This window comes from Apus apus, chromosome 8, assembly GCF_020740795.1.
Source record: "Apus apus isolate bApuApu2 chromosome 8, bApuApu2.pri.cur, whole genome shotgun sequence".
NCBI classification, from domain to species: domain Eukaryota; kingdom Metazoa; phylum Chordata; class Aves; order Apodiformes; family Apodidae; genus Apus; species Apus apus.
In genome coordinates this window covers 16008045-16030342 of record NC_067289.1, presented here as the reverse complement: position 1 = coordinate 16030342, position 22298 = coordinate 16008045, and the positions used below count along the sequence as shown (strand labels likewise).

The following is a 22298-nucleotide window of genomic DNA, read 5'->3' as shown; positions in this document are numbered from 1 at the left end:
TCCCAGGAAACTCAGATCCTCAGTTCTCTGCCAGGCCTTCCCGATGCCTGTCCTTGAGAAGTAGAATGGGGAAGGAGCTGGCGGCATGGGGAGGTGTTTTGTTCTTTTTTTTCAGTGCAGAACAAAACTGAAGAAAAGGAAAATTGACCACTTTCCCAGATATTGGGCAGGTCTTTCCATAGGAGGAGAGGGAGATGGGTACCAAAAAAGCTGCTCAAACACATTCTGGGAAGCTTCTTGGAAACCAGCCAGTTAATCTGTATGGTGTTGTCCTTCTGAGGCTTGGACAAGAGTCAGACATGGTATCTGGAGCAGATTTTTCAAAGGGCAAACAATCCAGCAGTGCTGACATGGGCAGGCTTGACCAGTTCCAACGTTTGTGGGCACCACAGCCATAAAACACGTGTGGTGCAGCCCCGTGTGTGATTGTTCCCTCACCTCTGCAAACACCAGCTGTGCCAGGTGTCTGCAGACCTCTGCCCCATGGGTAGGAAGGGAGCAGTTGCTATCACTTCAGCTGAACTGCCTGGGAAAGTTGTGACATCATTGTTTAAAAGAAAAAAAAAAAAAAAAAAAAAGGAAGTCAGGAGGAGGAAACACAGCCCTGATCCAGGAAAATACTGTATTTCTTTTGCAAACGCAGCTGAGCAGGTCAATGGGAAATAGAGGTTGTGACTATGCAGTGTGCTTGTCCAGGGCAAGATGTCAGCCCAGCCCAGCCACTTCCAAAAGTGACAACTGCAGGAATCAGGGTGGCAGCAAACTCAAAGGCAGTCAGTGCCTGATAGGGAGGGGAGAAACCTAAGTGTGTGTGTCAGATGAGGACAGTATGTGTGTCAAAACCCTGTTATGAGGACAACTAGCTTTAGTAAACATGAAAAATCTACCGGGGAGAGGTGGGGAGAGAAACCCAGTGGGGGAGCAAGGTGGGAAAGCAGGTTTTTGCTATTCCCAAGGCCCTGTTTGTTGTCATTTTTCCCCACCCTGTGCCTAACACGAGTAAGCTGGTGTGGGCTTGTGCTGGGCTCAGCCCTGCAGTTCGGTGGGGTACGCCCAGCCTGTGGGGTGAGAAACAGGCTCCTGCTCCAGGAAGATGCAGGGGGAGGGAGATTTAGTGGCTGAGAGGGTCTCACCCCACAAAAAGCCTGGTCTGCAGCAGCTGTGCTACCTGGCCAAATCACACAGCAGGAGGAGAGAAAGGTTGAAGCCAGCTCAGTGTTCAGCCCTCTATTTTCTGGAGGCTTCCTCATGTGCCAGCAGTTCTGGTTGGCTGGGAGACAAGCCAAAGGACCTGGGGGTCCTGCAAAGCAGCACTACAAATTGGCTTCCCCCCCTTTCTCAGCATTTCCCTCCCATGCTGCTTGGGTTGTCTCATGTCCACTGCTGCCCTATGGTGTGTTGAAAAGCTCATCCTCTTCATCTTCAGCTCCTCCTTACTGCTGCCCCTCCTGACCCTGTGAATAGCTGGACCCTCCCCTTCCAGCTGGTGTTTCCAAATCCTCCCTCTGTGAATCACCCAAGCCCCACACCAGAATGATCCACGATTAACTAAAATAAAATTAAACTAGCCCTGTGCAGCTCAGACCCCACCCTGGGCCATGCTGAGCAGTGGCTCTGCTCCACACCAGCACTGGCTGCAGCCAGTTCTGCCTGTGTAATCCAGAGGAGATTTTTGCATGATGCTTTGGTTTTCTGCAGCTACTGAGCCCTTAGCAGCAAAGAGCTGGTGGAGTTGCTTGCAGAGAACACAAGACACCTGCATGCACCCCAGGCATCCTCACTTCCCAAGGGCCTGGTCACCCCCATGTCATCACACCCCAGCTCTGCAGTCACACAAATGGTCCTAAGCATCTCCTCTCCCCCCTGGGGGAGAGCAGAGGAACTCTTGCAAGCTGGGCTTTCTCAGCTCTGGCCCACAGCCAGCATTTGATGGCTGAAAGCCCAGAGATGCTGTCAGCCAGTGAGCTCCTGGAAGGGGTTATAGACCCTCCTCCATCCAACTACTGCACAATGCAGCCAAACCAGGAGCCCCACTGTCCCTCTGCCCCAAGCACTGGAAAGCAGGAGGAGCAGCAGGCAGCTTTCTTCCCTAAGCAATTCTGGCAACTACATCGGTTTCCAGAAAATATAAGTAACTATCCAACCATCTGGAACCAGCCCTGGGCTGGTCAGCAAAAGGTCTGTCCCAGGCTCTGCCCTATTTCTGCCAGCTACTGGGTGCAAATGCAGAAAGTATCAAGGAGGTGGCACAGTGCAACAGTCCACACCAGGATGCAGAGCAGTGAGCTTGAGTGTTGCTCTGACCTCATGCCAGAGACCATCTTCACTTGGTTCTGGAAAAAGCTGCTTCAGCAAGCTCTGCCTTCAATGCAAGAGCTTGTGCAGGAGCTCAGGATACTCAGTTCCTTCTCAGGGCACCAACTCACCTTCCAGATGCTGAAGGAGAAGAACAGACAAGAACAGACCCCTCACTCCATCATACTTCACTTTTCTCCATTTTATTCTTTTATTTGTACAGCTATATTTTACAGAATGCATTAATGCAGTTTAGACACAGCCCAAACCCTGTCTCCCGAAATTGTTTATAACACAAGCATGTAAAATAAGACCAAAAAAAAAACCAAAACAAAAAAAATTAAAACATTCTCAATTAGAGTTCCACCAAAACTCCTTTTGCAACAACAGGCTGTACCTTGAAGAAACTGAGCTCAATATAGTCCATACATCAAAAACTTCCATTGAAAAGAAAGGCACCGTGCGAAACCACATTTTACATATATACAGACTGAGAACTAGAACAAAAAAAAATTACACTTTATTATTATTTTAAATTCCTTCTGCAGCTTTGTTGGTTTAATACACACTTTTTTGTAAATTGTAAACCTTCACTTGCAAAAAAATACAAATACACTGATGCATTTAGACAAAATATTTTCTTACTTGTACAGATGCAATACTTTAAAATATCTTGTTAAGTGCTCTATCATAATAAAGATTCTCAGAGTGGCTTCTGCCTGCAGAGTCCAACTGAGCCTTTAATGCATTTTATATATTTTTAATATAGCTTTTTTTAAAGGTCTATATATATTTATTTTATATATATATTTATATATTTATATCTATATATATTTACAACTCTGCCATAGATTCCTTCACCTTTGGTTAAAAAAGTTAAAGCCCTCTCTTTAATAGCATACTTTCTCTTTAAAAGAACACACATTTTGCATACAAAAGAAAAAAATCTGTTCCCATAAATCAACATTACATTCCTCATCTTCAAACGGCAAAGGCTGTGAAGGTTTAGACTCCAGAGTTTATCAACACTCCACTGCACAGACATTTAAAATGACTATTTTTAATTTTTTTAATGTTTTATATACAGTAAGATCTGAATATTTTTCTTTCTTTTTTTGTTTCACATAACTGGGAAAAATAAAACCCGTGTATTTGTAATTTTTTTTAATTTATTTTTATTTAAATTTCTCATGTTTTTTCCACCTATCTGCACTATGGGTTTAGAGGCACTCCATCATGTGATTAATTTTTTTCATTTTTCTTTTTTCTTTTTTTTTGTTGTTGTTGTTGTTTTTGTTCTGTTTTTTCCTTGTAAAGTGTTGCAAGTATCCTTTGGACAGCTCCTCCCCCCACCCCTCCAACCCCCCAGCCCCAAGACGACCTCCTCCTTGGAAATCTTCTTGCCTTCAGCAGGCTTTGGGGAGCTCTGGAGGCACCTCGCTGGCCGAGATGCGATACTGCACCTTGGTGTTGGTGATGGCCCCGTGCTTCTGCCGGAGGTGAAGCCGCAGCTGGCTTTTGTGGCGGAAATGCAGGTTGCACTTCTCACACTGCGGGGAGAGAGGCAGAGGCACAGGGTGTGAAATGTGATGGCAGAGATGGTAGGGGAGTCCCATGGCCAACGCCCCTCCTTCACCAGCCACCCCATGATACCAGTGGACAAGGGAAAACTGGGGATGCAGTGGGAGAAGCAGCAGCCAGCGACACTCCGTCCCACGTTTCACTTTATGGGATGCACAACGGCTGAGGTCCCTTAGGAGAAGACCCTGGCTCTGATGGATGTAGCGACACGCTCCTTATCTAGATGCTCAAATCAGCTCCAGGGCTATTTCAGAAGCTACTTTTGACCCTTGGATGGCTCCAGAGGGATGTTTGGACACGAAACCCTGCTCCAATTCTGTCTCTAGTGGATGGGGAAAGCCAGAGAAGCCTCATCAGAGAGCTGGGAACCCCCAGGGCTGCAAGCAAGGCAGGCCAGGCTGCTCACTGAATGCAGGTGACACTGACACAGGGGACCCCAGGCCAGGCTTGTCTGCTCCTTTCTCCATCCTTACACACAGCCAGCAGCTGTAATTTAAGCCACAGCTATTTGGAGAAGTGTGACCTTCTTCCAGATGAAGTGGGAGAAAAAGAAGAGCAGCTAGGACACACCCAGCCTGAGCTGCACATCAGTGTTTCCAATGCAGCCGCTCATGACAAAACAACACATCAGCATCAGCCACAGCATGAGAGGAAGATGGGGCATGAAGAGCAGGGACATGACCTTGGAATCTCATGAGGATGCCAAAGGGCATTGGGGTGCTGCAACCAGCCCATGTGAATGCCCCAGTGTCTTCCCAGCCCCCCAGGTTTGGCAGCATCCTCCCCAGCCCCAGCTGAGAGCACCCACCCAACCTTCCCACCTCCAAAAAAAAAAAAAAAAGAGAAAAAAGAAAAAAGCAGGGTCACTCACATGATAAGGTTTCTCTCCCGTGTGGATTCGAAGGTGACTTTTGAGGGTCTGCAGGTGCCGGAAGCGTGTGCCACAGATCTCACAGGGGTACGGCTTCTCCCCGGTGTGAATGAGCACGTGAGCACGGAGGTGGGCCACCTAGAGAGCAGCTCTGGGTGAGGACAGCCCCATGGATGAGCACACCCCACCAGGACCACAAGAATCCCACCAGGAGCAGGGTTCTGCCCAGCTGTCTTTTTTTTGGTCTACTGGGTTCTAGCTGGGAGTCAGGGCCACATGTCTAAGGTCTGCTATCTCCAATCTTTACCAGCAAATGGAGGAGAGAAGCTGAAACCAGCAGGCAGGCTTCCTACTAAGCCAAACTGGCCCAAACGAACCTTGAGGCTCCTGTTTGCCCCACAACAACATGGAAAGAGCTGTCCAAGGCAGCAAGCACAGCCCATCAGCCTCCTCCCTGTCATGAAGCAGCACTGGTCTTGGGCAGGAGGTGCGTCTGTGTGTCACCTCCCCAGACACTGCAGGTCCCAGAGACCACACACACCTGAACGAATCTGGCCCCGCAGGTCTCGCACTTGTAGGGTTTCTCTCCGGAGTGGATGCGCGTGTGAGTTTTCAGGTTGGCCGGCCGGTTGAACTGCGCCCCGCAGATGTTGCAGCGATACGGCTTTTCTCCTGTGGAGCCCAAAAGGAAGGGTGAGGGATGAAGTGCTGGCATGCTCAGCCCCTGCAAACCATGGTGCTCCCCAAAATTAAGTCCCTTCAGGTGCCAGAGTCCATGTTATGAAGCACTATCCCTGACTCCTGTTGCTTTTGGAGATGGCTGGATAAGCAGCATTGGTCAGGACAGCTCGGTGTGTCCTCAGAGGGGGGTGAGCTTAGGGGGCACCCAGGCACTGCAGGTACCTTTTCTTTTTTTTAGAATTGGGAGCTACAGCCCTCAGGGCAAGAGAAAGCTGGGCAGCTCTGCCAGCAAGGATTAACAGCATCGTTCCTCCTGGCCCTGCAACAGCAGCTGGCACCTGTGTCTCCCTACAGCCATGACAAGCCATTCAGGGCCACTTGGCTCCCTTCAGGCTCTTTGCGGTCCCCAGCACATCCTGCCTCAGCCATTCATCACCTCTTCAGAAGAGCAAGATGACCTGATGGAGTGGAAAGCCAAGGCATGCCCAGCAACCCAGCTCCCAAGTATCATTCAGCTACATTCACCTCTGCTGGCCCTGCCTGACTTTCTGGTGATGGATGGAGCTGCAAAAAGTTTTAACTAGTTTCTTTAGGATGGCTGAAGGGTGGGCTCAAAGGATAGCAGGGAACAGCCATCACCCACCCCTTCCTGCCATTTTTGTTTCCATGCTTTGACCCTACACACCCTTGAGTCCTGCCCTGGCACTTGTGTTGTCTCACCCACCTGCACAGCCCTCCTGGAGCTCAGCTGAGGCTGCTGGACTTTACTCCTAATACAGTTCAGCAGCACCAAGTCATTAGCACAGACTTCCCTTCCCCAGCCACCGAACTGGTTGTTGACATGTTCAGCATTAATAAAAGCATGAAAAAAACAATCCCCAGGTTTGTCAGCAAATGAATAAACCCTTAATATCCCCTTCCTTTCTCAGCTTTCATTGTGCTGATTCAGAGTCCGTCTGTTCACAGATTTTTCTCATCAGCAGAGTTTCTGCCAGACTAGATAGAATCTGGATTTCTAGGATGTAGGGGGAAAAAAATATCCCAGACTTACTCCTAAATGTTTTTTGTTTTTTTTTTTTTTTTTTTTTTTTTAAGTCTATCATAAAGCAACCTGGAGGCCATGCACCTGCTCCCAGCCGTGCACTTTGCAGAGCTGCCTTTAGAAACGGCAGTGCTCAGTGCTTTACAGTAAAGGAGCTCAAGCTCCAGCCCTGCTGCTAGGCCAGGAGTATCTTCCCCATTCCCAGGTTTGGTGCTCCCTGGCAGTGCTGAGAAAAGCATCTTGCTCTTCCCACTGGGGGACAGCAGATGACAGCGCTGGGGACACCATGTGTGGGATGAACCCAGCTGTAAACACCTGCATGCCCAGCAACCTGCAGCCTGCCCAGTAAGTTGACCCCATGGCTGACACCGTACCTGTGTGGACAGTTTTGTGGCTGGCAAGGTTCCCCTTGTAGCGGAAGGAGGCCTGGCAGCGGTCACACTTGTAGGGCTTGTCACTGTGGACTTGCAGAGAGTGTCTCTTGAGAGAGGCTTCCTCAGAGAACCGGCAGTCACACTCATTGCAGAAGAAGGCTCCATTCTCTAGGAGGGCAGAGAGGAGAGCAATGAGATGGGCAAAGCATGGGCTAGCTCCTCAACGGGCCACAGGATTAAGTTGGGGTGATGAAGAGGGGAAACCAGGACAAGTTGTGGAACAAGGAGACAAGCCCAGACATTTGTGCTCAATGGTGCCTGTCCCTTGCCATTATCTCCTGACCTCCTTATGCGAACAGCAGCATCATGCATGGCTTCAGAACAAAGTCACCATGAGCCATCTCTCCTCCACTGAGACAGAAGCTGCTTCCAAAAAGGCAGCATTTCACCTGGACATCTTTCAGAGAGGTCCACAGAGGCACCCAAGTTACGATCCTCAGAAGGATGGATGCTCAGTTCTGGAGCAACCCCAGCACCTTTAGAGATCTTAAACCTTTACATGTACAGAAGTCTTCCTTAATGATGGGAAGACCATAATAATCTGAAACACAAGGCAAGTCCCTCCAGTAGGGGAGTGCCTAACTCTTAAATGCTGTATGTAGCTTTGAGCATCACCACTGTGGGGTTCCCTCTGTGGATCTCTGCCCACACCACAGGTGACAATTCTGCATTCCTCCTCCCTGAGCTACGGGCAGATGGGTGCACAGATACTTGTCTCTGGGCTTGCAGAGTTTTGCAATGAGATTGCAAGCTTCATTATCTGCATTTCTCCAGATGTGCACGTTGTGCTCCCTGATAATGAAGGTGTCATGATAGATACATGAGACACCACCTTGCCCAATCCCCATGAGGGTCATTACATATGCCAAGCTTGTTCTCCTGTAGTTCTCGTGGGGTGGGGTGCACTTTGTTTCCTGTCCTAGGCTGCCAAGTTTGTAGCAGGTGACTAACTCCCTGCCCAAGGTATCTGGACAGTGCTGGGCAAGGGGAGGAAGTAATTCCCGTGTGCGCCTGTCCCCCACGTGCATGTACACAGCTGGTCAGCCAGTTAGGAGGGGACTGCAAAGCACCTTCGGATCCACCAGCATCAGGGACAGGTCTGACTGCCTGACACAGGACACCAGTTGTATGGGTCCCCAGAGTCCACAACCCCCTTGCCTGCTGGTTAAAAAAGATGACCAGAGATGCAAGACTCACCGCAGCTGGAGTCAGAGTATTCAGACTGGGTTTCCCCCATCTCCTCTCCAAAGTTTGAGCCAGGGGTATGAAGGCACATCTCAGCATGTTGTGGGGACTGGCAGCCACAGGAGCTGCACTTCGACGAATGCATGTACAGCGGGGACTGCCCTTCGCTGCTCCGAGGGGACCCATCCCGGGACCTGTGGAAGGACAGCAAAGCACAAAGCCATGAGAAGGCTCTCGCTGTGCTTGAGCTACTGGGCCTTTGTTTGCACCCTTCCAGACACAAGGGACAGCCGTGTTTTATGGGGACACTTTTGTGGTGAGATGCACAGAAGAGCCCTGATCAACAACAGGTCCCTGAGCCTCAATGCCCATCAACAAACAACCTCAAGGAACTCTAGGAACATCCAAGTACAGAAGACAGCATACTGTTCCCTGGTAGTTTGGCCTCTCCAAGGCTTACAGCCAATCAACAGCTCGAGGCACAGGGAGCCTGGTGAAAATCAGGTTGCGCGAATTCAGAAACCATCCAGAGCTGCTGAAGTGAAGCAAGGGATTCCTGACCCAATGATCCCAATTCCATTTTCAGGCCAGGCTAATGCCACTAAGGAAGGAACAGGTGGCACCCAGCTGGTGTCACTGGCAGTGCTCCACCAAATGCAGAGGCTTCTACCTGCTCATGGCTGGACTCCCCAGCCTAATGCTACAGCTATTTTACATGCTTCCTAACCCTCACCAATATCACGGGGAGCCCTGTCTCACATGACAGCGAGGAAATAATCTCACCTGTTAACGATATTGTTGAGTCTGCTTGCTTGTGGGATAGTAGAGTCTTCTCCATTAACGCTCATCTTGGTGGGGGATTGCACGTTGAGATGCTCTGGCTCCATGGACTGCTGGCAAGTGGACATGGGCATGTAAGTGCGAGGAGAGAGGGTTCCCATCTCATTCTGTTCAGCACTGTCTTGCTTGGTGCTCTGATTGAGAGAGTTGAGGACAATGAACTTATACTTCTTCCAGTTGCAGGCTTTGGCATCTGTGGGGCTCTTGGTGAAGAGGGAGGTGGAGCTCTGGCTGATACGGGCGTTCTTGCTGCTGCTGGACTCGGTTGGCGAGTTAGGCTGACAGTCTGACTTCTGGGGGCTCTGGGGGCTGATAAGTCCCTTGCGGTCCAGGGGGGTGGTGGTGGGCTCAAAGTGCTGGCTGATCTCATCCTCTGAAGAGGTCCGTTCCTCCTCTTTGGCCACTTTGTCACAAGAGAAATAGGGATTGTTCCGGATCGAAGGGACAACAGGTTTGGGGCCAGAGGCTGCGCTGTAGTGCATGTCACTCCTGGCTTCTTCAGCAGCACCTTCTTTTGGAGCATAGATGGTAGCATGGCACATGTTGGCCGAGATGTCAGTAATGGTTCTCATGTACTCGGTGGGGATTGTCCTGGAGCTGTCACATGGCAGAATCCTCTCCTTGGGGAAGGCACCTGCCCTTGAGAGTTCGGAGAGAGGCATCCTCATCTCCCGCAACTCGTCGTCCACAAGGAAGCTGTTGAGAGGGAGAGGGCTGTATCCATGGTAGGAAATGGGGGATCCAGACAAACTATTGATCAAGCCAGGTGCAAAAGCCCTCCCATTGCATAGGGACCCGTTTTGGAGAGGCATGCCGTTCTCTGAGACATCTCTGCTCCGATAAGCCATCACATCCGGGTGGCTCAGCATCCGTCCAGCCAAAAATTCTTCCCTTGGGGTCTTCACAGCAGACACCATCTCTGCTTCACTGGAACCAGGCAAAAAGGAGACACAGTCATTTTCAGGATAAGTTTGCAGGTGCTTTGTCAGTTCTCCCCCCTCCCGCTCAAACACACCATCCCAGGCTCTCCAAAGTTCACTCATGGAGCTCACCTAGACTTGACAAACCTTCGGCAGGTATCAACCACGTGCTCCATCTGCAGGTACAGTGCTGTGGCCATCACGGCCATTATATTGTTCTCCCTCAAGTTCAAGCGGGATGTATACATGAAGTCCAAGAGGATGCAAAACCCCTCTGGGTTGATTTCAGGGTCCAGGTTGATGACATTCAAGTTGCACTTGAGCTGGTCAGTGAAGATGCTGTAGAAGAGGCCACTGCAGAGAGGAGACAGGAGAGAAGACAAGTGTTATGACAATTAAGAGGGGAAAAAAGAAAATTTGTCTGAAATCCCTTAGCACAGAGGGGTTTGTGAATGGGAAGGGAGGAGAAGGCAGTTACAGGATTCCTTGAGCTTCCCCCTTATTATCAAGCTTGGTTTCTCAACCTAGTAAGCATCTTCTGCACTGCACCTTTCTCAACTGGAACAGCCTGCTTTTTCATCTCACCTGCTCAACAACTCCCCACTGCCTCCATTTAGAAATTACCCTTTTTGTTGTTGTTGTTGTTCCTACCACCACCCCCTTCCCACTGTGAGTCATTTCTTTCAGAAGCCTCTTGGGGCATTCACACTTGCTCTTTAACCAGGGAGGCAAAAAAAACAATCAAAGAAAAAAAAGGAAATGTTGGCAAAACATTCTTCAGACATCTCAATAGTCAAACCCTGTTTTTTCAAATCTTTCTACCTTGTCAGCAGGAGACCCTGGAAGGCATCTGCTGTAATTCAACTGGGCAATGGTGGGATGTTAATTAGTGTTCACTAGGAAGCAGTTCCAGCAATTCTAGGAGCTGGAAAGGGATTTCAGACCCCACCAGGCATGAAAAAAAAAATATTAAAAAAAATCAGAAAAGGTGGGTGCAGCCAGCAGTCTGGGAGTCAGGGAGGAATAGCTCTAAAAATAGCAGCAGCAGGGGACAATGCAGTCACAGAGAACTTGCTCACCCCAGTGAGCATCCAGCCCTCCCTCACCCTCTCCTGTCCCGTCCCTGCAGAGTGCTTGCCTTTGCCTTCAGGGATGTGCTGCTGTGCTCCTGTTTATCTCCATGGGCAGATATGGGCATGTGCAAGGAGAAGGGAGGTGTGGGCATGCAAGAAGAGAGGTGTGAGCACTGTGCTGGAGGTAAAGGTTCTTGGCTTTAATCCCATTGCAGGTACAAATTTCTTGGCAGCTCCTTTTCAGTTCTGCTTCTCTTCGTCCATCTCCCTGTCTGTAACCCCATGAGCCTCCCCAGGGATACAACAGCGTAGGCAGAGGAAGCAGGGAAGGGTGGCGGGGGGACAACAACACCCTGCTCTCACCTGCAGGCCATCAGGACTGTTTTGTGGGCTCTGAACTGCTCCCGGTTCACGATGATGACGACATCAGTCAGGATATCCCGGCTCCTAAGGCGGTTGAGATTAAGGAGGACATCACTTGCATGGCGGGTGAACTGGATGCAGCTGTCTGCTGGCGAGGCCATCTTGAGTCTGCTCAAAACAGAAGCAGGAGGAGGGTCGGACTGGGGATGCAGCCAGGGAGCACCCTAAACCCAGCATAGAGACAGCTGCTGCTCTGGGACATGGTCAGATGGCCAGCTGCCCCTGGTAGGGATAGCACTAGCTCCTGGGTACCACAACAAACAGCCCTGCACCAAGCCAAGTGCCTGCCAGGCTGCCTGGTGAGGTCTCTAGGCCAGCAGCGAGACCCAGCATGTCTCAGTCCCACCCAGCAAGCTGGAAGGTGAAGGCAACCAGACCCTCCTGAGGATTAGCTAACCAGCTCCTCTTTCTCCCTGCCTCACCCATGGCGGCTCCACCCCAGCCCACTCCTCCCACCAGCACTCAGGTTCATCTCCACAAAGCCACCAACACAGCTTCCCAGCCTTCAGATCTTCCTCAGGAGCCATCCCCCTTATCTGTTTGCTGGCTGGCTGCAAAGGCAGCCATGGGAATCAAAGTAAGTCTTGAAGGACCCAACTGAAGCTAAATGATTTCAACATCTGAACAATTCCAAAGTGGAGCACCAGCCCTCACCCACCAGCAAACTATTTCCTGCTCCCAAGTGGCAGCCACTCTGGAGAAGACCTGTCCACAGTTTCCCAATCAATCCGTGGTGGCAGTGAGGAACGGAACTCATCTGACCTGCTGGGCTGCTACCCACACCACAGCCTTGTCTCTCTCAGTGACCAAAGCTTGGGTTTGTCGAGGAACATGAAGTCTTCCCCCAACAAAACATCTGTTGACCTATCTCAGAGGTGTTCTCCCAACCAGCACCCTGGAGAACCCATGTCTCTCTTTGCCTGAAGTTTGGGCTAGAATGTGCATCTTCAGTGTCAAATTCCTCCATGATCAACCTTCTCCCACAACCCCAGCTCCTCCTCCTTCCCCACTGGCATATAAACATACAGTATTTTCTACAGAGCAGCTGCTCTCCTGAAAACAAATTCCAGCTGGGTCTAATGAAACATTTCATTCAACATGGTAAAGGGAAGAGGGGGGTTAGGAGGGGAAGCACAAAATTTAAATTTACATACCCAATGCCTCAATTCACAGTCCAAAAGTTTCTTTCAAACCTACAAATAAAGCACAAGAAAACAAATGCCACATTAGCTGGTAATTAGGAATTGGCCATGGTAGGACACAAGCCTGCTGCTTCGCTCGAGTATCAGCTGGATAAAAGCTAGAGATAACAAACCTTCTACTCTCCAGCAAGGTTAACATTTGTTTCTTCCGGTACAGTATGTTCTTATCACAACCACAGGCTTTGAGAATCCAATCATAGCTTCTTCCACACCCTCTAGCCCAAACCATGGGCGTATGCCAAGGAGATTTTCATTTCCATGACTCAGGAACTTAAAGGCAGGTGGGGAAGGGAAGTCAAGTGAGAATTTTCTCACCACTTCTTTCAGAGATAACTCTTCCCCTGCCAAGATCAAATTCCAGGCCAGTGCCACATCCAAGACCAATGCCATATTCCCAGCACCTTGTTAATAGCTATGACTTACATGCAAGCATCTGCTGACACTCTCCTCAGAAACCTGGAAAGAGCCACAATCCAGTCCTCTGAAACAGCTACTGCCCTTCTCTGAATATCTGTGTGCTCCAGCCACTGGTGAAAACACCTTGGGACAGGACTGCTAAACAGACCTGGGAGGATATGGGTGTCAAGTAGCTAAGTGGCTTGGCCAGGATCACAGAGGAAGCCAGTAGTGGAGACGGATGAGGACCCAGAACAAGTACTTTCCTCTGGCTGCTGGAAAAGCTTTCCCCAAACCACAAGCTTTGTCTCCTGCCACTGGTTTCATGCGAAATGTGGCTGGGGCAGCATGGCAAGAAAACCCAGGAGATAACTACCTTCCAGAACTCACACTAGCACTCTCAAATTCACTTAAACCCAGGAAAGACAATTGACCTGGCACCAAGGCAGGAAGAATGTCCGCTGGCAGCAGCCCCAGCAGGAAGAAGCACAATAAATAAGTGAACCAACAAACCCCAAGACCTTTATCGTTCTATTTTAAGGACCAACCCCTGGTCCTTAAACCTGGATGAACACAGTAAGGCTGCCAGCACTTGTTGAGAGCCCACAGAGCCTTGTGAGGAGAAGTGTCTCCTTTCCTCTCCCTTGCTGGAGATGTGCAGATCTGGAGCCCAACAGTCTCACGACCCCCAGAGACACAGTGGTTGGATGCAGAGCTGAGATTTAAGGCAAGGTATCACATGCAAAACCCAGAGGGGCGTCTTACAGCCCTGTTCCAGCCATCAAATGCAGATCCTCAGAGCCACTCTGAGCCTAGCTGGCTTAAAACTTTATGCACTCACAAAAAAATGACTCATTTCCCAAATACTGCAGGCTCTGACCTTTCTGTACATGCTCGCTGCCAGCCACTCGCTCCCGTAAATCATAAGCCAAGGAACTTGCAGCGCTCTGCAGAGAGCCCAGCGTGCATCCGTGTGTCCACACGGACCTACGCATTTGGGGTAGCCAGCTGGTACCCTGACCTTGGCCACACCAGCAGACACACTCTGCCTGGCTCCCGGCAGCTCACCCTGGTGTCACAGACATGGAGAGGTGACCTATGCATAAACCAACCAAGTTACAAACTGAGATGAACTCTGCGCCCATGAGCATCACGTGAGGAGCTGCTGCTGCCGCCGCCAAATTCCCTCAGAAACAGCGCTGCCCAGCCGGAGCACTCAAATTCCCTCACACTCAGCTCCTCTTCCAGAGCTGGATCCTGCCACAGCCCACTCCCCACCCTCCCAAATCATTCCTCCCCAGCACAGTGCTGCTGCAACACCCACTGCTCCCGAGCCAGGCAGGTGCATCCCAAGCAGCTTCCAGCTGCAGGATGTGGGCACAAAAAAGGGAAAGGGACCTTCCTTCCCCTTGCTGTGCTGAGCAGGTTAACCCTGCCCCTCCCAGCCACTGCACAGCACCAGCTCTGCATCCTAGCAGAGGAGAGGGCAACGAGGAAAAGAGACCAGCAGTGAGGAGCACAGAAGACCACCACAGCCAAGCACAGCCTTCTCCACCCCCTCCTTCAAAGCCCATGAGGCTCCCCAAGGCTCGGCTAGGACCAAATCATCACCCCAAGACCCCCCTCCAGTCTTCCTGCCTGGTACCTCACAGGTGTGGGATCTCTGGCAGTGCTCGGGGCTGCATACCAGGGCTTGCTCTGCCTGGAGAAGAAAATCTGGGCCAGGCGCGGGGCCCATTTCGGGGATGGCCACATGGGACTGCCACTGCTGCTGCCTTCCAGGAAGGCAATGGGTCTGCCCCAGCAGTTCAGGGAACAGCCCTTCCCTGCCGGCACCTCCCCGAGAAAACCCATTCCTGGAAGGGAGCCCAGGGCTGGCTCTGCCCTCCCTATGGCCAGCTGGGCAAGCATTGGGAAGGAACACCTACCTGCAGGAGAACCCCTCAGCTCCACTCCATGCAAAGGGGAGACCCTCACAGCTCCCACACATGAGGGAGAACACACACAAGGGGAGAACCAGGGACTTCCCTCCTCTGCCTTCCCATCCATTTTTCTCCCATGCACACGGAAAGCCCTCCATTCATCTGCTCTCCTCTTTATAGGGAAACCCCTTTCATCCATCCTCCTCCTGCCCTGTGGACAGGGGAGACTCTTTCCTCCCCCACCCCTCTTTGCATGGGGGATACCCAAGGGTCTTTGCCCCCTCCCACTCCCAAATGCATAGTCTAGTCAAGGATACCAACCACCCTCCCCCTGTGGGCCCCAGTCTCCTACCTCTCTAGAGCTGGCAGCACCGTCTCCCTCACATCTTCCTTCCCCACTGCCTCATCCCACACAGCACTCTGAAACTGCCCGCCCAAGAGGAAGCTCCATCCTGCCTCCCCTTCCTCCCCAGTCCCAGCACCCTGCAGGGTCCCAGCCCTACAGAAACACCCCCCCCCCACCTGCCAGGGCACATGGCCAGCTGCCCCTCCACCCTGCTGAAGGATGCCTAGTTTCTCCTGAAGAGGGGCCAGAGAGACAACCAAGAAAACAGGCTGGTCAGGGGGGCAACCCCTGGGCACAGTCCTGGATGCCACAAGCCACAGTGAAGAGGATGGTCTTGACTGGGGCTGTGCAAGCACCCAGCTCAGCTTTCCTGATGTCATGCAATCAGGGGGCACTAAGCATCCTTTAGCTGTCACAGCAGAGTTTTATTAATTTAGTAGCTTCTGGTTGGCGGCTAGGCCAAAACGTGGCTGGGTTAATAATAACCCAAGAAGAGACCGAGAGCAGTCCTAGCGCTCCGTGTCAGCACAGATCAAAAGCAGCATCCCTAGTGCAAGCCCTGCCGGTTTTTTCCACCGTACCCTTCCGTGAGCAGACTGCGCTCGCTCTATCGAGCGGTCTCTGCTAACTTTCAATCTGATCCAATTTCCTGCCAGCAAACAAATGTTTCTAGGAAATGCAATACATTATCTGGACGGGTTTATTATCAGCATTTGGAACCAGGAAAACTGCATATTTTCTTGAGCGCTGCAGGGAACTTTATAGTTTGTACTTCAAAAGAGGGTTTAAAGGGATTGCCCTTGAAAGCTGGCCCAGCTCAAGTCTCCACATTGTTTTGGTCTCTGCAGAAGAAAATGCAGGGGGGCGGGAAGGACACCAAAACTGCCTCCAATGTTTTCCACTGGAAAGGACTCCCCTGCCCTCCATGGAGCCAAGCTCTGCCCAAGAGGCAGAGCATGCCCTTCGGAAGCGAGCAGTCAAGCCTTCTTCAGCACTTCAAACAACTCCAAGCAATTTGACACATTAATTTCTCAAGGAAAAGCAGGAACCATGTCCCGGCTAAAATTGAGGTAGCTACTCCAGAAAGCAAGGGACAGGTACCATGCCTTGCCAACACCGAGCCCTGCACCATGGTGCCGACCTGACAGCAAGGTGCAGCTGGAACTGGGTGTCCCCAGCAGCTGAGCCAGGTCTCTGGCCCAGCTGGGCTCAGAGGAGGTGTCCTGTGATCCCCATCCTGCACCAGGACAGTAAATCACCAGCTGGCACCTACTGTTCCCTCCCTGTCTCCGTCCTCCTGGGGCTAAGGTTGGCACAGCTCACCTTGGCTGCAAGGAACTGCTCTGGCATCCCACCTGGATGGGACACCATACGTATCCATCTTGGGGTTCCGTGGCCAGGGGAGAGATACCCCCACACCCTTATGTTTATTTAACGACACAGATTTAAGGAGACCATTTCAGAGGGTGCCCTGTCCTACAGGACATGTTATCCAGGACCTACAATGTGCTTGTCCCAAGCTCTCCCGTCTGTAAGCAGGGATCCCGCATTTCTCCAGCATTCAGCCCAAAGGAAGCACACTGACCAGGAGAAAGGGGGAGGTAAACAATATAGCCCCAAAATTCCTCCTCTCTCCCAGTGCCCCAAGATTGCTGGAGTTTCAAAGCAGTCCTGAAGACTATGGGCTTGCTCTGATGTAGGGGCATGTGTCTTTGGCTGCCAGCGTCCTGCAGCAATGGGAACACAAGAGCTAGCATGGATTTAAAAAAAAAAAAAAAAAAAAAAAAAAGGCAGGGAGGACTACATTTGCAGTCTGAAGGAGTTTACTGGTCAGATGCTGACTTCTGGATACTCATCCAACCAAACTGCAAACTGTGAACTCCTGAGGTTTGCCAATGCCTGCTGTAAACATGGAAACCAAGTGTCACTTTTTGCCAAACAGAAGAATGGTTTAAAAATAGATCTAGAAAAGAATACAGGCACTCGGCATACAGAGCTCCTGTTTATAGACTCCCATGCTACTATAAAATGGAACATGAGGTTATGAGCACGCAGGCAACTTTTCACCAAATTTAGATTTTACAAACTTCTCAGAAATCTGAGAACAACATTTCAGGCTCCAACTGAATCAGTAAAAGCTCTTCATGCTGAGTTTTCATGCTCAAACATTACAGCCCACGGACTAACACGGGCATGAAACAGTTCTTCAACCTCAACACTGTGAATATGTGAAGGTAAGTTGTACAGTAAGAAATGCACCTCCTGGTTAGAGCTTCATTTTACTCAACTCTAGACTTTGTAAAAAGACTTTCATTTTAATGAAGTATTCAAATAAAACAAGAGGACACTCACCTCTGCTCCTAAAACACAGGACTGCCTCATGAAGTTTTACCACCTGTATTTGTAATTGCTATTTGAGGACTGCATTACTGTTTACTAAAAACAAAAAACCCAAATACCATTCCTACAAATTAATATTAGGCTGCTGTCATTGGAGCCAAGAGCTTCCCCCCCCCTCCAAGAAAACAAAAACAAGAAAAAAAGTATAGTTTTACAATACATCCTAAATTAGGCAGAAATTCAAGAGCAGATTAACACCACAACTCGGAAAGATTCTCACACGTGATTTCATGACCAGTCCCAGAGAGAACTCCATATGGAAATGTCAGCGACTTTAATAAGCACTTGGTTGTTTCCAATTAGGCTCCTTAAGTAAGTTCAGTGGCATCCAGAATTTCCTCTGCCACCTTCCTCCTAGCTGGCAAGCATTTTTTTTTTTTTTTAATTTTCTTTTTTTAACGAGCAGTTAAGAAACCTCACCCGAGGCTCGGGCAGCTCCTGCCCCGGCCGGGAAGGAGAGAGCGGGGATGACACTAGATGGCACCAGTTCGCTTTGCTGCAGGAGCAATTTTTCCCCTTGGAAAATAAAACACCCCAACCAAACCTGGAAAACATATAATTTCGTCGATGTAATTCTGTTTCTCTCAAAACGCGTCTGAGCAACATTATTTTTATGAGCGTTTGCAGCCTTGTTTTGAAAAACTTAATGTTTCTGCTAGGTTTATTTTTGTCTCATCAGACAGCAGGCTGAAAAGTCCTCCCAACGCTGCAAACAGGGATGTCTACAAAGTACCATAAAGACTTTTGTCTGATTTTTTTTTTTTTCGTTTTCTTTTTTGGGGATGGAATTCGTAAGAATCACTTCTCATTTCGACTTCTTCCTTCGCAATAATAACTAACCAGTTAACCTCTACTTCCTCTCCCAATATTGACTCAGACAGTCACAACTGAGGGGGATTGGAAATTGGAATTGAAATGCATCCCAAGAGATCTTTGATCTGTTTTGCCAGTCAAAATTGAATGCTCGCAGATTAAGTCTTTTCTTACTGGAATAATGTAATAATCTATTCTTCTGGAAAATTGCTAGACACCCTTTGAATATTTTAATAGCTTGATGATGTGTTTCATGGGGCAAAACCTGCCATCTATAATGCAAGTTTTTAAACCTGAGATCCTATCATTAGGAGAAAACAACAGAACCTCAGGTTCTGCCTCCCCATGCACATATAGAGCTTTCCTCTCAAATATTTCTAAAGCAATTTTTGAACCGTAACCCCCCCCCCCCCCAAAGGACTGCAGGAAGAAGCCTGTATTTGCTCTTAAAGCACTTATCCTTTAAACCTTTCAAACAATACGGCAAATAATTTTTAAAGCATTTTAAACCTCAGCAAAGGAATCAATAAGCATCCCCAGATCGAACGAGGGCCTGATCCCATATCCAACCCTGCTGACACTTCGACTGGCGCAGGTACGAATTTGGCCCCAGACAGAGATGTGGGAACAACGCAGCACTTCTTGCTGAGCCTCATCCGTCTGGCCCCAGCTTCCCTTCGCACCAATCCTGCGCCTCCTGAAGTCAGTGGAAAAAACTAACCCGGGCCGGGTTTGTTTTTGTTGTTTTTGACTCATGATTTTAAGCCCAGATTTGCCTCTTCCCTGGAAATGCAACAGGGGGGTCAAAGGCAGCTTTTTAGGCACATCTGAGAGGCCGCCGCGGATTTTTCTAAACAAACGCCTTGCTTTCTGTTTCCCTCCTTCCCAAGAGGCGATTTCATAACATTTCATACTGTGACTTTGCAAACTAAAGGCGGGGGGGTGGTGGGGGAAAGAGAGCAGGATGGGAGTTGGGGGGGAGGGGGCTACCGGGAGAGGTCGCTGCCGCCCGACCACGAAAGTTTTCATAACAAAGTTGCGCTTTTTCGGGTTTGTTTTGCCTTTTTTTTTTTTTTTTTTTTTAAGGATTGTTTGGGTTTTTTTTGTGTGTCGGATTGATACATATCCACGCGCACCTAACGAAAAAGAAAAGCTTCTACCTCTCCCTTTCCCCCCTTCCCGCTTTTGTTTGTTTTTTTGTTTTTTTTTTTTTTTTGGGGTGGGGGAGGTCGGGGGAGGCGCAGCGGCGCGGAGGTTGCGCGGGGTTTGCGCGGCTCTCCGCTCGCTCCAGGAATAGCGTGTGGCGGGGGGCCAGCCCCGCGGCTGCCGGCGGCAGATTTACGAGCGCCTGTCGCCGCGCCAAGTCCGCCGCGGTAGTAAACACAGGGGAAGGGCTGCGAGGGGAGCAGCGGGGGGCTCCCCCCGCACCGCACCCGGGACCCCCAGCCCTCGACCGGCTGCACGCCACTTCCCTCCCCGGCCGCCCTCTCCTCCCCGCGGGGGTTGTTATTATTATAATTCATTCTTCTTATTTTGAGCCCTGCGCGTAATGTTCGGAGTTGCTCCGCAGAGTTTTTTTTCCACCACCCCCTCCTCCCCCCGTTTTATTTTTCCAACCCGTACCGGCCGCCCCGGCACACACCGGGGAAGCGGCCGCCGTTCCTTCCCGCCCCGGCCCGCCGAGCCTTCCCGCGGGCTCCCCCACTTCTCCCGGCAGAGAAATGCCGCAAGTCTTCTCCATCACCGCCCGCTCTTAGCCCGGGGCTTGACAGATCCCGGCGCAGCCCCGCCACAGGTTGCAAAACGCACCAGCCCTTTCGGCAGTTGCATCGGGGACGGAATAATAATAGTGACAAGAACAACAAGAATGACGGTATATTCATAAAAATAGAGAGGGGGAGGGAAAATTCTGCGGAAAGGCCGGAGCGACGGTGCCCGGTACCGCTGAGCCCCTGCGCTGCCGCCAGCCCCGCTCCGCGGCGGCGGAACCGCAGCAGCGACACAACACGCGTTAAAAAAAACCCAAACAACAAAAAAAAAAATTAAAAAACCAAACCAAACGAAAAAACAAAAACGACCCACAAGGCAAAAAAAAAGAAGAAAAAAAAAAAAAGGGAAAAGAAAAAAAAACCACCAACAACACAGCCCGACCGAGGGATCCAGCCACCGGGAGCCGACCCCAAAGGCCGCCAGCCCGGCAGCCCCGGCCGCGCTCCCCGCCGTCCTGCGCCCGCGGCGGCTGCAGGTGCAGAGCGGAGCCGCCGTCCTGCCCTCCCCACCGGCCTCACGCGTGCGGGAACGCCAGTAATCCCAGAGAACCGATCATGCCCGGGAGAGAACGGCGAAGGGAGACAACCCCCCCCCGCCCCTTTAGACACGCTCCCATGCACGCACCCCTATTTTTCTCGCCTGACAGCGGGCAGGAGGAGGGGGGGGGGTGAGGAGGGATGAAATAAAGCGGTGAAAAAAAATGTGAAAGATAGGAGATAATGAAAAAAAAAAAATAATAAAATAAAGGGCTGTCGGGGCACCTGCCGCGGGAAAGGAGGGGGGGAAAAGAAAGAGGGGGGGGTGGGGGGGTAAGAAAAAATGGTTAGAAATATATAGAGGCGGCTCCGCGCCAGGCGTCGGAGCGGGGCAGGGAGGGAAAGAGGAGGGAAAAAAAAATGGAGAGAGAAGAAAAAAAAAAAAAAAAAAGAGCGCGCGCGCGAGACAGAGAGAATTAAAGGGTAAAATCGGCCGCGGCAATAGAAGCAGCAATCACCTGGTCTCCGGGCTTTCCTAGAAACTCCTTGCATCACCACTTCTAAGAACCCCAGTTCTAAGAATCAACAGAGCCCAATTCTCGGAATTTGAGCTGCAGACTCTACCATCGCGCTGAGCGCGGGGAGGGCCGCGGACCTCCCCCCGCCGCTCCGTCGCCGCCGCCGCCGCCCTCCCGGGTCGCGGACCCCCCCCCCGCGCCCTCCCGGAGGGGGCGTCTCGTGGGGGGGTCCGCGACCCGGGAGGGCGGCGGCGGCGGCGGGGGTCCCACCGAGCCGCCCTCCCGTTTTCACCCCCCCCCTCCTCCCCGTACCCAGTGGTCGCGCCCGGGCGGCGGGTCACGTGGCGGCGGGTGCTGTGTGTGACGTGGGGGCGCGGCGGGGTGGCGGCGCGCGGGCGCGGAGCGGCGCGAGGCGCGGAGCGGCGGCAGCAACGGCGGCAGCGGCGGCAGCAGCAGCAGCAGCAGCAGCAGCAACAGCAACAGCAGCAGCGGCGGCGGCGGCGGCGGCAGCGGAGGCGGCGGAACGGGGGGTCCTGGGTGCGAGGCCGGGCGGTGCAAACACACATCCCACCCTCAACATCCCCCCCCCCCCGCCCCTACTCCGCTTTCTCTCCGAAAGAGGGAGAAAAGAAGAGAGCTGGGAAAAAAGCAAAGCAAAACCAAACCCAAACAACCCCAAACCGCCTTTTTTATTCTTTTTTTAAAAGCTTACTATGTATTTTTCTATTTAATTTGGGGCGGGGGGTCACTGGCGTTTATAAAGCAGCCCTCCGCCCCCTAAAAAAAACCCCAACAACCAAACAACCCAGCGAGCAAAGCCGGGATCCTGCTGCGTTGCACTGGATTTTTGCCCCTTTTTTTTTTTTAATTATCTTTCCCTCAAATCAACCTTTTTTTTTTCCCAGTAATTTTTGCAAACAGCCATGCTCAGCTCATGGATTTACTCTGGGGGAAAGAAGCTGTTTTCCTTAAAGACACCCCCTCCTGCCCTCCCCTTCCCTTGTTCCTTTTTATTTTCAGTTTTTATTTTAATACATTTTTCTGCCAGGATTTTCCAGAGAAAAAAGGCGTCATTACGATTTCTTTTTTTCTTTTTTTCCTTTTTTTTTT

General features: G+C 51.0%; 1 protein-coding gene across 1 annotated transcript; it reads right to left on the bottom strand.

Annotated features, from left to right (window-relative positions):
- Nucleotides 1-2479: 2479 nt before the first annotated feature.
- On the bottom strand, nt 2480-21266 carry BCL6 (BCL6 transcription repressor). The gene is made up of 10 exons (XM_051626233.1): nt 21189-21266; nt 12500-12538; nt 11286-11453; nt 9982-10203; nt 8873-9856; nt 8102-8283; nt 6845-7012; nt 5289-5419; nt 4748-4885; nt 2480-3845 (listed from the first exon to the last, which is right to left on the bottom strand). Exons 3-10 carry the CDS (start codon nt 11444-11446, stop codon nt 3702-3704), a joined length of 2130 nt encoding a protein of 709 aa, XP_051482193.1. The 5' UTR covers nt 11447-11453; nt 12500-12538; nt 21189-21266; the 3' UTR covers nt 2480-3701.
- Nucleotides 21267-22298: the final 1032 nt, after the last annotated feature.